General features: G+C 38.9%; 1 protein-coding gene across 2 annotated transcripts in view; it reads left to right on the plus strand.

The window, feature by feature from the left end:
* Positions 1 to 17,317, plus strand: part of SPECC1L (sperm antigen with calponin homology and coiled-coil domains 1 like) — a 128,009-nt gene that overhangs the window by 45,866 nt on the left and 64,826 nt on the right. For both annotated transcript variants that reach the window (XM_033097586.1, XM_033097587.1), the window contains 3 exons: positions 10,498 to 10,571; positions 11,659 to 11,834; positions 15,243 to 15,406. In XM_033097586.1, the coding sequence (XP_032953477.1) occupies positions 10,498 to 10,571; positions 11,659 to 11,834; positions 15,243 to 15,406 (414 nt within the window). The remainder of the gene's footprint in view (positions 1 to 10,497; positions 10,572 to 11,658; positions 11,835 to 15,242; positions 15,407 to 17,317) is intronic.

Consider the following 17,317-nt stretch of genomic DNA (forward strand, 5'->3'; position numbering starts at 1 on the left):
AAAAACGGGGCAACACTCTGACAGGGTGATCATGTAAGTGACACAGGCACACAGACACTGGACACAGCATCGGCTGGGCTGGACTCTGGCTGACGCATACCTTCAGTTACTCAGAGAGAAGCGTTAAACAGACAAAAACTGAGGCATGTTTTACTAAAAACACAGGCGTGGGTGCTGCTATATTCCTAAAAAAAGCCAGCATCATAAAAGACAAAGGCTGTAGAAAAGTTCCAGATTAAAGGAGGCTAAGGAGACATGACAATTACATGGCAATACCTGCGCCTAGACTGGGTCCAGTACTGTAGAGGGAAAATGCTCGTTCTAAGAGAAGTGGATGTTATGACAGAATTGGAATGTGGATGGTAAATTATATAAACATATATCAGTATAAATTGATGAAGTTGGTAACTATACTGTGTTAATGTAAGAGAACATCCCTGTTGTTAGGAACCAGACACTGCATATTTAGGGGTAAAGGACCATGATGTTTGTCCTTAAAGGGTTCAGGAAAAAATCAGGTATAGATAGAGGCAGACAGACAGAGAGCGATAGAAGATAGCAAATGATAAAACAAATGGGTAAACTATTAACAAGAGACAAATCTGAGTAAAAGAGTATATGAGTGTTCCTTGTACTGATTTTTGCATGTCTTTGTCAGTTTGAAATCATTTCCAAATACTACATTTAAAAAACTCTTTTGTATTCTTCATCTAGATTTCTAAAATGTTAACAAATTTTAAGTTGTAATACCCTTTAATGATGTCCAGGTGGGGATAAGGAGAATGGGAGTAACCTTTTGGGGGATGCATTGGTTAAACTTTTTAAGGTTTTGGTTCGTGATACTGCTCCTTTGAGCTCTCACTGCTTGTTATTCCTTGACAGAGGGTTGGTAGGCAAATAATAGCCTTGAGCTAGATCTCATGTGCTGTGGACGCAAAGGTTGGGGAGAGGTGGGAGATTTGAATTATTTCCAGGAGAGAGTGGGTCATTTGCAGAAGCCCTAAATATGTGTGTGGCAGTTCTGAGCTCTGGCTAGTCGACCCAGCATCTGTAGATTGTCCCCAGGGTTATTCAGGACATTCTGAAGCATCTGGACACTAAAGCAGCTGACTGTGGGACTGAATTTCTTGGAGGTGGTGATAGTCATAGAGATGAACTTTCTCATCTAAAGTTTGAAAAAATTTTTGGTTTAATGTATCTAGTTTTTATTTCATTGTCTCTGAACTGAGAGGATTTATCTAGTTTTACTTCCTAAATGTAAGAGGTTCTAAAATTTTTCAGATTAACTTGGAAGATGAGTGCATTTTTTGTTTAGTACTGATAATAATAGCCTTTCCCCTTGCAAGACTTTTGATTTGAATGTGGAAAGAGCGACACCTTCTGGTAATTGGGATAGTAGCTAGAAAAAAATAAGGATTCCTGGAGTGAAATTTTATAAATCGTTGCCAAAATAAAAATTACATTGTGTGGATTTTAATTATAAAATGGCTAAAATTTTTGAATAAATTTTTTTTAGCCATATAGCTTCTCTACCCAATTTTTTGAAATACTGTAAGAATAGTATAGTTAGCACCACTGCTTATATTTGACAGTTGTTAACATTTTGTAGTGTTCTGTGTGTATGTGTGTTTTACTGAATGAGTTGACAGTAGTTGTAGACCCCATGACACTTAATTCCTAAATAATTCAATGTGCACCTCCTAGTTTCCTTGTAACCATAATTCCTTAGTATCATCTAATAACCCGTATTCAAATAAAAAGTGTTTTTTTTTATAGGAACCAAGAATCAACAAGTTTCATGGATTACATTTAGTTGTTATATCTCCATAGTCTGATGGGAGTTAATTTTTCTTTTTCTAGAGAATTCTAGCATTTGGGATTGATGCTAAGTCACCACTTGATATAGGGGACTTAATGACATGGAATTCTGTTAATTGAGAAATTGAGATCTTCTGTTGAATGTTTTATCAGTCAGCACCATAGTCAATTTTAGAACTTTTTCATCACCCCAGAAAGAAATCCTGTACCCATTAGTAATCACTCCTTATTTACTCCAGAATGAGCCTGACTTTGGAATTACTGGATAGGATTTTAAAAAAGCTATTGTTAACTGTACTCAGGATGTAGAGGAAAATACACTTGTAATGAATGAACAAATCTCAGCAGAGAAGTAAAAACTAAAAAAAACCTAGTAGGTATTCTAGAATTGAAAACTTGAGTAGCTAATATGAAAAGTGATACTGACTCATTTAAATGGCAAATTAGAGATATAGAAGAGCCAGTAGACTTGAAGATCAATCAGTAGACAATATCCAGTCTGAAAGGCAGAAAGAAAAAACATTGGGAAAAAAAGAGTAGAGCGTCAGTGATTGTGGAACAGTATCACGAGGCGGCCCCCCAGATGACGTCAGGGTCATACTGCTTAGACATGGCCTGCAGTACTTTTTAGTAGTGCTTGGATTTGGCATCTAAGCTAGAAAGCACTGATGTAAAAACTTAGTAAAAACTGTTGAGACTTGTAATTCAACATGATGACCTGAGGTTACACATATATTTCCTCTCCCTCCCAAAGTCCTAGTGCCCGTGGTAGGAGAAAAATAAAAGTTACAGTGAATCTAAAGCCAAGACAGGAGACAGGAAAGTTCCCATCAGTAGAGCAACAATTTCGAGTAATTTCTGGAATATAAAAGCAGGATGGAATCGGGGATGTGGAGAAATCAAACAGTAGAGAAACCTAGAATCCAGGAGATCACTGAGTAAATATGTTCCCAGCAAAACTTGGGGACGGGGATGCCAAAACCTCCTAAAAAGAAGTAGGGATCACAGGCCCTGGACGTGCAGCAGTGGGGTAAAGGGCTGTGGTGTGAAGGATTCCCGGGAGCCTTGTACCCCCCTCTCCTCTAGGGTGCTGGCTCTGCTGTTGGCCCCCAGGCTGATGCTGGGCTCCACATCTTTGCTAAATAAGGTGGGGAATACGGTGCCAGGGGCTTTAGTATCAGAAAGAGAAGTGAAGGCATGCATGCCGGAAATAACCACAGGCTGCTGTGTTGTCTTGAAGAGATCACACAAAGAGAAAGGCAGTTTAGCCCAGCAGTGAAACAGATGTGTGTCACCTCTCCCCAAGCCAGCTCTCGCTTTGGTTGAAGCCATACATCCAGGCCCCTCAAGTATGTCTGAAGAAGAGGCATGTGTAGAGCTTTTAGCTAGCCATTATACTGAGGAAGAGGTCTGCTGATAAGAGCAGTGCCTTCCACGGTTGTTGAGAGACATGCAGAAGTCAGTAGTAGTAGTCTTGTCCTTTGTAAGTAAGAAAGACCAACCAGGACTTATTAGACATTTTAATATCTTAAGAGAGCTTACAAGGAAAACAGAAGAAAGAAATAGCTCACTGAGCCCAAAGAGATAAGGTTAATGACTTCACTGCCAACCCAGCAAACCAGAGCTGATTGGTGTCGAGAATAGCGGCGCCGAATCTCAGGTCTGGCTCAGGCGATGCATCCGTTGCAAAGTCAATTACAGTGACTTTATCAACCACTTAATATTTGCATAGTAATGCTCTGCACATGCTTGCAGTTAAAGACAACACCTTTCCTGCCCTCTGGTTCCTGAGATTGGGATATTACACAGGCCTTGCACTTGTACCTGGAACACTAATGACAGTGTGAGCGAGGGTGACTTGAGATTAGAGAAATAGCAAAAGGAAATAGAGTTATGTGATTCTGTGGTGGAAAAAGCCTTACAGGATAGAATACTGGGGAGCCACAAAGGAAAAAAAGTCTCCTATTTGACTATGTATAATTGAAAATTTCAATTCAGCAAAACTATAAATAAATGACATGGGGAGAAGAATTTGTAACACATGAAATATATACGTATTCACTTATATCAATAAGACTACGATAATCCATTAAATAAAATGTATGAATAGATATGTCAGAAAAAGACTCAAAAAATGTCTGACTTCACTTTTTTAGCAAAGAAATTCAAAACAAGATGCCAGTTTTTACTTAGCAGATGTGAAAAATTAAAAAGATTGATAAAAGTCCTCTTGTATACTGTTGGAAGGAGTATCCGGGGGCTCTGGGATTCAAGTAGCTCCGGGGGCTGCCCGTTCGATTCCCACATGGACCAGTGGGCTCTCAATCATAAGGTTGCCAGTTCAATTCCTCGACTCCTTCAAGGGATGGTGGGCAGCGCCCCCTGCAACTAAAATTGAACACGGCACCTTGAGCTGAGCTGCCGCTGAGCTCCCGGATGGCTCAGTTGTTTGGAGCGTGTCCTCAACCACAAGGTTGCTGGTTCGACTCCCTCAGGGGATGGTGGGCTGCACCCCCTGCGGCGGCGGCAACTGGACCTGGAGCTGAGACGCGCCCTCCACAACTAAGAGGGAAAGGACAACAACTTGACTTGGAAAAAAAAAAGTCCTGGAAGTACACACTGTTTAAAAAAAAAAAAAAAATTTCAAAAGTACGACAGTGATTTAGCAATCCACTTCTGGAAATCTGCTCTTCAGAAACATTCTTACAACTTTGCAAATGTGTACATAGACATGGATGCTTGTTACAGAATTGCTGGTTAGCACAAAAACTTAGAAACTATGTATAGGAGATCTAGGTAATAACCCGTGTGCAAGGTGCATGCCTCCTGTGGCTGCCACTTCACCAGTGAAGGTAAATAAGTAAGTGTACAGGCACAGAGACATGCCAGAGATGGGTAAAGGCAAGTCACAGGACAGTAGAATATGAGCTGTGTGTTACTTCTGTAATTAAAAACCATAAAAGTTTTGAATACAACATTACATTGAAATGGTAGCCAGGCACGGTGGTGTTTCTTAAAACTAGTTTCGTTGTATTCTATACAATAAATTGGTGACTTTTAACTTGGTGACTTCTATAACTTGGTGACTTCTCAAAAAAAGTATACATTCTTGAGCTAGAGTCTTAAATGGATTGACTTGGATCCTATGGATAGTTGCAAATGGTCCTGCATCACTTCTTCCCCTTCTAGAAATGTATCTTCAAATGATACCTGAACAATTCTGTAAAGGTACTTACGGTGTTTGTAACAAAAATTGGAATCATTCTAACTTCAATAATAGAAGGTTGCTAAAACAAATTATGATATATCAACTGATAGAATACTAACGGGGCCATCAAATTTGTGCTACAGATTTGTATTTGTTGATAAACATGTTCATTATCTACTGTTAAGTAGAAGGCTTATGGAGCAGTATAATAGTGTAATCCCATTTTTGTTTTTAAAAAATATACACACATCTGAAGTCTGGAAGGATATATGCTAAATGCAAATTATGGATGGGTTTATTTTTGTTACCCTTTCCTGCTTTCCGGACTTTTTTTTCTTTCATAATCAAGATTTTATTGGTTGTTTTGAGGATAAGTACACAGACATTTCAGTTTGTACACAATTCTTAACATACATACCAAAAACCTTAAAAGTCATATAGTTGTGATTCTTAATCTAAATAGTTATTCCAGTGACTTTCCAGCTTAAATTTGGAGGCTAATTTTCCTTAGTAGAATATCAAGTACTGGCATCTTCAGTATTGATGCACTGTTACGTTCCAAGTCCCCCAGATTCACAATTTAATTTCATGTATACTCCATACTCAAATTTTTAATCTTGCACAGCACCTTAACAAAATACTAGGAAAGCTGGACTACCACGCCCAAAGATGTGGCAGAGTGTACAAAATCCTGACAGGGAGAACCAAGATCAGCCAGTGGTTTTGTTTAGGGAGCAATTCTACCAAAAACATGGGAATAGAAATAATTTAAAATGTTCAAGGCATATTGAATGTACGACTAACTCCAAATTACCCTTTGGTATTGGCAGTTTGTATTACAGGATATAAAAGCTACCCCCATCAATGGACTGTTAAGCTGACACCCGTCACACTCAAAGCCTCCCAAATTCCATATCTCGCTATTTTCTGGTTGTACCAAAAAATAAACAACCGGCAAATGATGTTACCTCTTTATAAACAATCATTTACACTTTAAAAAGGGGATGAGGTGGAATTCCCTCCTTCTTAAAAATGTTTCCAGAGGTACAAAAAACTTGCGTTTTACAAAATAGTTGATAAAAATCTTCCTGTGGATTGTACAAGAAGGGAGACGGACGGCTGCTGGGAAGGCGTGGCGCGTGGCACTAATCAGACTTGGCTGCTTTCGCTCCTGCTTCATCGGGGCTGGACTCGCCTCGTTTGTCGTTTCTTGGTCAGCACTTCGGCCTGTTTTCCCTTTGTTTGCACGTTTTTGTCTGCAGATTTATCCTTTCCTGCCGCCTTTTTTGGCTTCGTTTCCACTTTTGCAGGAGGAAGTTTAACAGACAAATTCCCTGACCTCCTCTCGGGTTCCTCCTTCACTGCCCCCTTGGAGGAGCTGACCTTCCCCTTGGGCATCGTGTTTGTGAGGCGGGTGTGTGCCAGGGGCCGGTGGGCCAGGGCGCGCCGCTGACAGTCTTCACGAAGCTGGACTGCTCGGCAGCTGGCGCTCCTCCCGCCACCCGAGCTGCTGGGACCTGCTACGGGGGTGGTGGGAGAACTGGATCTGCGTTCCAGACCTTCTATTGAGAGCATGTGCTACTTTTAGAATGAAGGGGGGAAATTACATTCACTTTTTTTGGGGGGTGGGGGATAAAAAGGAGTAAAATTTAAAAATAAAAATGGAAGTAGTAAATGGTTCATTTGAAACTCATCTGTGTCCTCTTCCCGCAGCAGGCATTCTGGTTTGGGGATAAAGCTATGGCCTGGTGGCTGGCCGTACCTCCTGCCCCTCTCCCCTGCCCCCAAGGCTTGGTATTTTAACCAATGGGCTACTCTTGTCCTTTCTCTTCCTTTAATAATTGCACCTGGTGTCCTTTGGAGGCACTTGACCAGATGTAAGAGTCTGACTGAGCACTGGCTATCAGTACCCTGAGGCTTTTCTCAGATTCGGAGGGCAGAAAAGGCTGCTTGTGAACTTGCATCATTTTACCTCCCCCAAGGGTCATAGGTGGATTCTGTGCCCAGGGTCGCTGCCAAATAACATCTACGTGAGTGATGCACATTTCACTGGCGCTACTAGTGTCAAGGCCTGGTTGGTTGTTCTGGGTTTGTCAGGGATGGCAGGTCTCGGTGGTGAAAGGGTTATGAGCCCCACTATTGAATGGGCAGGGAAGTGCCCAGAATTCTTCAGAGTAAAGTTGATCTAATAACAAGAATAGCAATTTACCTAATTTCTAGAATAAAAATAATACTGTAAAATTGAGTTATAATTTGTAATTTAAAAGTCAGATCATCATAGTAGTTCTTCTGTTCTTTGATAGAATTTAATGTTGCTTTTGAATTGAAGACAGTAGATGGCAGTGTGCCTCACATGAGAAAAACTTTGAAGAAGGAAACTGCATTTAGAGACTCCAGAGTTGAAGATATGCTGCCCTTTTGTGTCACCATTAATTGAGCTAAGCTAGTCTTCAAAACAAAAACTTAAGCACAGACTCCTTTGTTTCCAAGGAGGAAAAGCCTGTTGTCATTTCTAATACTTTATGTTACAAAGTGAAAACACAATTATGATTTATAAAGTTTAAATTACATTCCCTAGAGACACTTTTAGTGCACTTTTTTTTTCTGCCAAAATATGTCCATTGGCTGCCAACTTCCCTTCTATTTAAAAGGAGTAATAAGACATGACAATAATAAATATGTAGCATTTGGGCATAGAAGAATGTCTTTTCTTTTTTTAAATTTTATTGGGGAACAGTGTGTTTCTCCAGGGCCCATCAGCTCCAAGTCGTTGTCCTCCAATCTAGTTGTGGAGGGCGCAGCTCACTGGCCCATGTGGGAATCGAACCAGCAACCCTGTTCAGAGCTTGCGCTCTAACCAACTGAACCGTCCGGCTGCCCAAGAATGTCCTTTTAAGAATAGTAATTATATGAATTCTGTAGCCATGAATGTAGTGGTTGGTAAAGAGAAAAGGATAAGAACAAATGAAATGAGTGAAATTTGGGATTTTACGGTCAGTCTAAGATGGCCAAGATAGCCATGTGACTTAAAATGTCACCTGAAAATCAAGACACCAGATGTTAAAAGTGACCTGTAGTAGGATTGGCTGTCATTTATCTTCTGTGAATTATCTGAAGATAGGTATATGTGCCCTTTGAGATTAAAAGAAAAGGAAAACTATTTTCAGCAGAGGAGGAGAAATTACATATTTTCGTTTTCTTGCCTGTTTCAATTATAAATTATTTCTTGCATATAAGTGGATACGGTGTAAATGAAAGGTGTAATCCCTTGTGTTTTCAATGCTAGACATATTTCAACTTCTGTTCTTACTTCTTAATCTGTGTCTGATAATATCACCAAGACCCTGAATTTGCCCACATGTAGGTCATACAGAGCCAAGTTTCCATGTTGCGTTCCAAGGAGTCCTTGCCGCAGGACATACTGATACTGGTATTGGATTCATCCACTCACCTTGGTGTCCAGTTTGCCCTTAACCAACTTGGATGACCTGCCTGACCCTTAGTTTAATTTGGTCTGACTGAAGTAGCTTGTATATAGACAAACTTCTAAATGAATGAAATGTGCATATGAAAACATCTGGCTTTGCTAGCTGGACATACGATTGGCCTTTCTGTCTCTTAAGAGGATGGGGACTAAATCTTTTTTCCTCTCCCTTACATCTTAAAGCACCTAGAAAAAAGCCTGGTACAATGTACCAGCTTCCCTGGTACAAAGTAGATACTTATGAGACTTGTTGAATTAATGATTACATTTTGAACCCCTTTTCTTTCATAGGCCCTAACTTTGTTGAACAATTTTTGGAGGGCTGAATGGGAGGAAGTTACTTACCAGCTGCCAAAATTGGCCAGTTTTCCCCCCATATTTTATCTCATTTATTGTTTGTCCAGTTTTTAAAAAAGTATCATTACATATTTATAATACTGATTACACATAATTGTTATGCATATTCTGGGCTTCGTTTTGTTACTGAAGTGAATTCATGCCATTTAAAAATATCAGAACACAAATGTACCAGCATTGAATTAAAGGTATAAAGTCACAAAGGTTTTAGCAGAGCAGGTTCCTGCTGGAATTGGGAGGAGGAAAACAGTGTAAGAAAAGATCAGCATACTCATATTTTAGGGTCTTGATAAAAAGCTAATAATTTGTCACCTTAAGGAAGACTTTTGGTTACATGTGTCATTGCGTGCAGGTGTTCCCTATGCCTGGGCTCCTGCTACTACGTGTAAGGAATGGGAGGGACTGTTACTCAGAAACACCATGTCTGTGTATTGTCCCTGACAATACATAGTTAAGTTCTGTCAACGGAATATTTAAAAAAATAATCCCAGGAAATGATTTTAGTATTGCTTTCTCTTGCATATTTATACGTTTATTCCATTTACAGTCCTACCACGTGCCAGGTGCTGGGGCTGTGAAGTCACCACACGGCTCCTGCCTTTGAAGTGTTTTCAGTCTAGTGGTAGAAACAGATGTCTAAAGGAATGTAATAGTGTTGGCAGCACTAGTTACAAGGCTATAGAAGGCAGAGTTGGAACAGAGAAAGGACAGGGATCTATTGGGGTGGGTACGGTTGGTAAAGTCAGAATATTTGTCACCAGATGTGCCTTTTCTGGTACTTAACCAAAGAGAAAGTTATCAGTTCTTGAGCTGTTGGAGTAGCCAGCTGTGACAAATTTAGTGCGTGGCAGTCACCAGCATGGCACCCTCCTAAGGCATTTCCCTTTAAGCATGGATTTTAGAGTAGAGCCTCTAAATAGAAAGTGATTGCTCCATGCATTTCTCGTTCCAAGGCAACTGACCTTGGCTGTGCCTTTATCTTTGCATCCCCACTCTATCTGGTATGGTATGGTGCTTTGTATATTAGTGGTACCCGTTAAATGTTTACAGTGAATGAAATTGAAGAAAATTCATATTGTGAAATAATTTGAGGAGTATTGATTTACTATATAAATATATTTTTTATTTTGTGAAAAGACTTCCCCTAGAATAAATGTAAATAGTAGCTCCCCAGGGTGTTAAATAATTGTTTGTAAAAATTTTATTGATTCACCACATTCCTGTAATTTATTCCAGTGTGTAAATTAAGCTTACATAAATACTTTAGATTAATAACCCTTGTGATTTAAAGTTCACATTTTAACAGCAATCAGTGTTGTTTTGATTGGTCGTGAGCCAACAGTATGTGTGTTTCTAACAATTGATTTTGCTTAACTTTTTGTTTCAGAGTTAAGATGCTGAGGAAGGAAGTAATCCTGAAATTGTTATTTAAACTTGATATTTTCCTTAGAAAGTAATATTGGTTAATAGTTGGAGTAAGCAATCCTTTTTTATAGTTTTATGTAAAAAATAAAAAGTTTGGGCAGGATGACTTTTTTTGACTGTCATATGTAAGTACCTCCTCCCTTTACACTATTCCTTCTGAATGCAGCTCTAAGAATAAGTAGTTAAACTTTTGTGATCTTTTCAGATACGGTTAAAAAACTCCAGGACCAAAAACATGACATGGAAAGAGAAATCAAGACCCTGCACAGGAGACTTCGGGTAGGATAAATCTTCATGTATGATCTCATTCATTAGAAAACAGTTTTCTGAAAGTTGACCGTGTTATCCTTCATGTTAAGCTCCACATACAGTTATGATATTGACACTACTGGGCTTTGGGCAGAAAGCAAATGTCATTTCACATTGGGACTGGTGCTAGATTCTAGAGAGAAGACTGTACTGGTAATTTATGAGGTAATTTCAGAAAGATGGGTGTAAGAAGCAAGAGTTATACTTTGGAAAGAAAGTTTTATTAGCTCTGGATTATAAGGTACCCCAAACCTAAGCTGTTTTCATAGGAGTTTTCTGTCTTTGGTGGATTTGATCAGCTTGCAAACAGCCGTGCCACTCTGATGCAGAGGGTGGGGACACTAATCTCATGGTCTGGATCATGCCTCAGTTGCTCAGGCTGCCTTCATGGTGTCGAAACATTACTTCGGAGTCACGGACACTGGGGTTGGGTGTGGGCAGCTGTGGCCTGAGGAGGCTTCCCCCGCATCCTCTGCGGCTCTGGGAAGCGCTGGACCGTCCAGTTCCTTAGCTCCTCTTTGTCTCTTTATGATTTTGTCTGCCTAGATTAAGTTGACTGTTTTTCTTCTGGCTTCCTCTTCCTTTTCCTTTACTTTTGATTTTTTTTCCCGTTAGTTTTTGATGTCAGGATATTTATAGTGTTTCACTATAAGATCTTTCATTATGGTTTGCATACCATTTATCTATAATACCTTCTTGAACTTTTCAGAGGTAAAGTGCTGTAAATTTTGGATGTGTTTATTTTCGTAAGACTTACTTTGAAACTTGCAAGAGGAAGGGAGGCTGGACATTGCCATCATTAGTATTTATGAGCACTCTGATGCCTCAGTAGACAGATACATAGCTAGAAAATCTTTTCCTCATTGAGAACAAGTTCAATAATAATAATTGCATTACCTCTTAGCTACAGGTAATAGCAATTCTCTGGGGTTTAAAAGAAATTTATCATCATTTGGAACAGTGCTTTGCAGCAACCCAATCATAAACACATTTTGTTGTTTTTAAATAAATCTTTATTGCTCTCTTTTGGAAATGAAAATTTAGTTTTTTCATATAGGAAGAATCTGCAGAATGGCGGCAGTTTCAAGCTGATCTCCAGACTGCAGTAGTCATTGCAAATGACATTAAATCTGAAGCCCAAGAGGAGATTGGTGATCTGAAGCGCCGGTTACATGAGGCTCAAGAAAAAAATGAGAAACTCACAAAAGAATTGGAGGAGATAAAGTCACGCAAGTATGTTTTGAGAATCCAGTTGTGCATATATGTTTCAATAGAGAACACTTAAATCCCAGTTTCGTCATGTGCTATTATGGAAAGAATGTGGTATGTGACACTGGCATGAGTGAGTTTGGATCTAGTGGAAGTTACTCAGCTTGGCCTCATTTTATGACACTTGTGAAATAGCGCAGTCTATTGGATCTTTCAGAGTTGTTGGCAGTGTCCACAATCAACATCTCTGGAGGGGTCCATTATGGAGGGATCCCTGGCACAGGGTACATTATGGCTCTCTCTTTTCCTCTGTCACATTCCCGCCCTGTGGTTTTTCTTTAATTAAAGCCTCATGATTAAGGATGTGGACTCTGGAGGCAGGCAGACGTGGCTCCCGTCCAGCTCTGCCTCTTACTAGCTGTGTGATCTTGGTCAGGGCCCTCAGTTTGTTCATCTTTAAAATAGAGACAATACTACTTGCTTTACAGGGTTGTTGTAAGGCTTAGATGAGATACACCTCCACAGCACTCAGGGCCTGATGAGTATACTTTAGCTAGTATTATTAGAGACCCAAGTGAAGAATACCAAGTGAATTTCTTCATTTCATTCATTTGAGGAGTTTTCACTTGGTTCATGCTCATAAGCACATAATCTCCACAGTAGTATTTTTTCCCATCTCACATAGAGATCACTGTGACCCCATAGAAAGTATTAGGTGAGATGACATTTGTGATGTACTCAGAGTTCCTCAGTGAGTGGAGGAGAGTAGTTTTATGTTTGAGGTTATTATTAAGAATTTGATTATTCATTACTTCGAGTAATTCTTAAGTAGACAGGAAAGAATTTTAGAAAAATATTTTTAACAGTGTATCTTTGAAAAGCTATCACATTTTATTGTCGCCTAGTTCTAGTGTATAGCCCTGTGGGTGGTATTGCTCAACCATTTTTCTTTGACCTCCTTAAGACAGATCATGGAATGAGCCAGAAGATTATTGTTTCTCCATTGGTATAAAACTTGTATTATATTACCTTTTTTTTCTGGATGCTATTAAATGAATAGTATGTTCTATTCTAAAGTTTACCTGAATGACTGAAATTCGACTCTTAAAGAATCATTCCATTGAATCCTGAAAGCTTGTCAGTATTTGAGAAACACATTTGAAGGAAGTGCGTCCTGAAAGAAGTATCTTGTAGAGCTCAGAGTGAGGTCTGTGAGGTCTAACTATTTTTGTAATAGTACTGACATGTTGTTTGCCCTTTCGCTGTGTTGACTTCTGCATTGGTAGTGAAAAGCAAATGTAAACTGTTGCTGAAGCGAGGCCTTGGCACCAAGTTATACTTGTAGTCATTATATTCTTGACCACCACACACTCGCATTTTAAACAAATGCAGGTTTCACGTAAAGATATCTATGATGAAGCAATAAATTATTAATATTACTAAATTTTGGTGCTTGAGTATTCTTTTTAATGTTCTGTGTGATGAAATGGAAAGTACACATAAAGCACTTCTGCATATACCCAAGGATGAGGCTGTTTGGAGGAAAGCCTGTATGATTGTTTTAGTTTGAGCTGTTTTCTTTTTTCATTTTTACTTGAGATTGACTGACAGATTAACTGGATATTCAGACTTTGGTATTTGGTGGATATTTCTTGAAAATGATTAAGAGAGCGGACACTTTAAGGAAAACAACTGACAATATGGTGCCCCAGTGGGAAAGTGTGGGCTTTCAAGTGAATGGTAGGATTTTGGAAAACTTGTATCTGTCATTTTGAGCATGGCAGCTTTACATATTTAAAGAGTTTCCTGATGAGATCATTGGTGATATTAGCAAATGTGACTTTTAAAAAATAAATTGAATAATGACAGGCGTCAACATTCGGAAAAATCCGTGTAACTCAGTGAACCAGTATTTTCCGTATGACCAATGCATGATGTTACACAATCATGTATGGGCAAAAGAGCCATTCAAAATACAAGATAGACCAGGGGATTTTATGGACAGAGTAGAAAAGTTTCAGATTCCAAACCAATCAGACGGTTTCAGATTCCAAATTGCAAGTAACATATATATATATATATATTTTTTTTTTTGTAACTAACTTTTAAGTAGCTACCACTTGTTGCGTTTTGGTGTAGTATCAAGGAAGAATAGTCGTAGTTATCTAAAAAGCCACAGTTATCTAGTTTAATATCATTAAAATTGTCTTCCCTTTTCCAACTATATATCTGTGTAAGGCCTGCTTTTTTACATACTGCAACAGACTGAATACAGAAAAAATGAGAACTTAGCAATGTTCTATGAAGCCAGATATTAAAGAGATGAGCAAAAATGTAAAAACGCTGCTATTCTTAATCAGTATTTTATGGTTTTTGAAAAGTCATTTTTCATAAAATCCTGGGTTTATTTTGATTTTTAGGTGAATTAAATATTCTAAATATTTCTTAGTTTTACTATCTAATATGGTAAATGTCAGTAGAGATAAAGAAAAGCTTTTTGGGGTCCTCAGTAATTTTTAAGAGTGGAAAGGGGCTCTAAAGACTAAAATGTTTGATAATGACTTATGCATATTCTTTATCAAAACTTCTGAGCATGAGACTCTCTGGTATATCTTGAGGCAAAAAAAGTGTCCAATGAACTAAATGGCCACCAAAGACAAATTTTCCTAAGGACTGGCTTCATTTTTCTCCACCTATACACTTACTTGACAGTTACACGACATGTACAAACTGCAACTAAAAGCTCCTCCCGGATGAAAACTTTTGTGTTAGCTCAGTGAATTAGAGCTGGCAAGAAATGAAGTTGAATTGATTTTTTAGATGACTCATGATCCATCACACTCAGCATCTAGGAGACTCATGTTACTAATATGGGCTCAGTCTTTTTTTTCCCCCTTCGTAGAAATTCTATTTGGAGACTACAGAAGTTTTTTGTTTTTGTTTTTCTTAATTTAAAAGGATGGGTTTTGATTTCATTTCTTTGTATTTCCATGTCTACGCATGGCATATTAGATAGAGCCAGTATAGATTATCCATAAGTATTGGTGAATTCCCGGACTCTCCTGAGAGGAGCTGGGCCTTCTCAGCAGCTCAGAACCTCGGGAGCCCCAGTTCTCAGTCAGGATCTCGGCAGGTCCACCTCCCATGTTACTGCTAATTGATTACCGATGTCCTCACCTTACACTTGCTCAGATGAAAATGGAAACTGATGGTTACTTAACGTACTTAGGATAACCTGATATAAAAATTTTAATATCATTTCCTGGAATTTACCAAGCAAATGAGAATATTAGACCAGGTAATTTATTCAGCTAAACTGATACTAGTTTTTATTTTAAACTGATACTTTTTAATGCTTTCCAGTTGGGAGGGGAAAATGTGTGTTATCTGGTACAGATGTAAAAAGTGTCCTGATTTCGATATCGTTTTCAGGCAAGAAGAGGAGCGAGGCCGGGTGTATAACTACATGAATGCTGTTGAGAGAGATTTGGCAGCCTTAAGGCAAGGGATGGGACTGAGCAGAAGGTCCTCAACTTCCTCCGAACCAACCCCTACAGTAAAAACCCTCATCAAGTCCTTCGACAGTGCATCTCAAGGTAACTTCCTTATACATCGTGGTAGGGGCAGGCAGTCATAGGCACTTATCCTGTGTTCTCTGTGCTAGTTTGATGTTCTTTACTAACTTACTCTCTCAGAGGCTCATTCAATTTCATATATTATTAATGAGTTAGTCTTACTATACAGTGAATTTTAATAGGAGATTTGGCATCTATTCAGCTTCAGAGATCTTGATCTCAAACTTGTGCCTTACCCCGGGGAGAGAGGTATTTTCACATATGCCTGTGACTTTTTTTTTTTTTTTTTAATTTTATTGGGGAATGGGGGACAGTATGTTTCTCCAGGGCCCATCAGCTCCAAGTCATTGTCCTTCAATCTAGTTGTGGAGGGTGCAGCTCAGCTCCAAGTCATTTTCCTTCAATCTAGTTGTGGAGGGTGCAGCTCAGCTCCAAGTCCAGTCGCTGTTTTCAATCTTTAGTTGCAGGGGGCGCAGCCCACCATCCCATGCGGGAATTGAACTTGTAACTTTGTTGTTCAGGGTTCGTGCTCTAACCATCTGAGCCATCTGGCCGCCCCAATATGCCTGTGACTTTGAGTACCTTCTCTGTGCCTAAGAACTTTCAGCTGTATGACTTCATCCTTTTCCCTTCCTCTGAACTTTTTCAGGCCTATATATTCAAATACCTACTTGACATTGACACTCAGGTGTCTCCTAGACATTTTATTATGTCCAAAACCAAATCTGTAAATGGTAGCACCACCCAGTTATTTACGTGTAAGCCAGAAATCTAGTAATCTTCCTTCTCCCTTAAGTCCTTCTTCCTCACCTCCATATCTAATCTATTAGCAAGACCTCCAGCCAGCCTCCAACATGCATACCTTTTCTCTGTCTACTTCTCTCCATCTCTAGTGGTACAATCAAATACTAGTTCAGCCATCATCAACTATTTCAGTAACCTCCTAATTAGTCGCTTCATTTCATTTCATGATAAAAAGGTCTTTTCTTGCTTAAAATCATTTAATTGCCTTATTATGGTTAGAATGAAATTCAGATCCCCAGATGCTTATATGGTCTGACCCTGCTTTCCTCTTACCCACTCTTCCTCTACCCTGTACACTCCAGCTATACTGTACTTCTGGTCCTGAAACAAGCCAGGCCTGCCAGGAGAGCCGGAAGCACCTTCAAATGACTGGCTGCTTTTCATCTCTCTAATCTCAGCTCTAGGAACAGGAAAGGATGTCCTTTTCTTAAAAAACAACTAATTGTAATATGTCCTTAAGCTTACATTTTTCATCTAGAAATTCTTTAAACTATATAATAGGCTTTATTCTAATTCACTCTGATAAGAGTAGAATTTCTAGAATCTTTATTCTGTGATTATACACAAATCAGTTTTCTTTGACTGAAAATCCGAGCAAAAGTCACTTGTATACTCACACACACACTGTTGGCGTAGCATTTTGGAGTATACCTAGGCAGTATCTTCCAATTTAAAATGCCATATTCACAGACCCCGAAGTTCTTATACATGATATTGGCACAAGTGTGTAAAGATAGATACATATATAAAGTTTTCAGTGTAGTGTTTGAGAAAATGGAAAACCTGGAACTTGCTTAAATGCCCATTAAAAGGGTTAAGCTAGTTATGCAGTAAAAAACTATGCATCTTTAACAAAGATGAGGTAGTTCTTGAAGCACCAATGTTAAAATATGTCTGCAACCCTTTACAGCAAGTTGCACACCAGTATTACATAGTGTGATCTCATTTTATTTTTTAAAGTACATAGATATTTTCATTGAAAGTGCAAAAAAGAGGCACTCAGAACAACTGTTAGGGGCTACCTCTGTATAATATGATGGGGTACGATGAAAGAGGACTTTAAAAATGTATATACTTCTAAAATAAAATGATAATAGAATGTCTACACTAGACTAAAATCATGCAGTT

Source organism: Rhinolophus ferrumequinum, chromosome 25 (assembly GCF_004115265.2).
Source record: "Rhinolophus ferrumequinum isolate MPI-CBG mRhiFer1 chromosome 25, mRhiFer1_v1.p, whole genome shotgun sequence".
Taxonomy (NCBI): Eukaryota; Metazoa; Chordata; class Mammalia; order Chiroptera; family Rhinolophidae; genus Rhinolophus; species Rhinolophus ferrumequinum.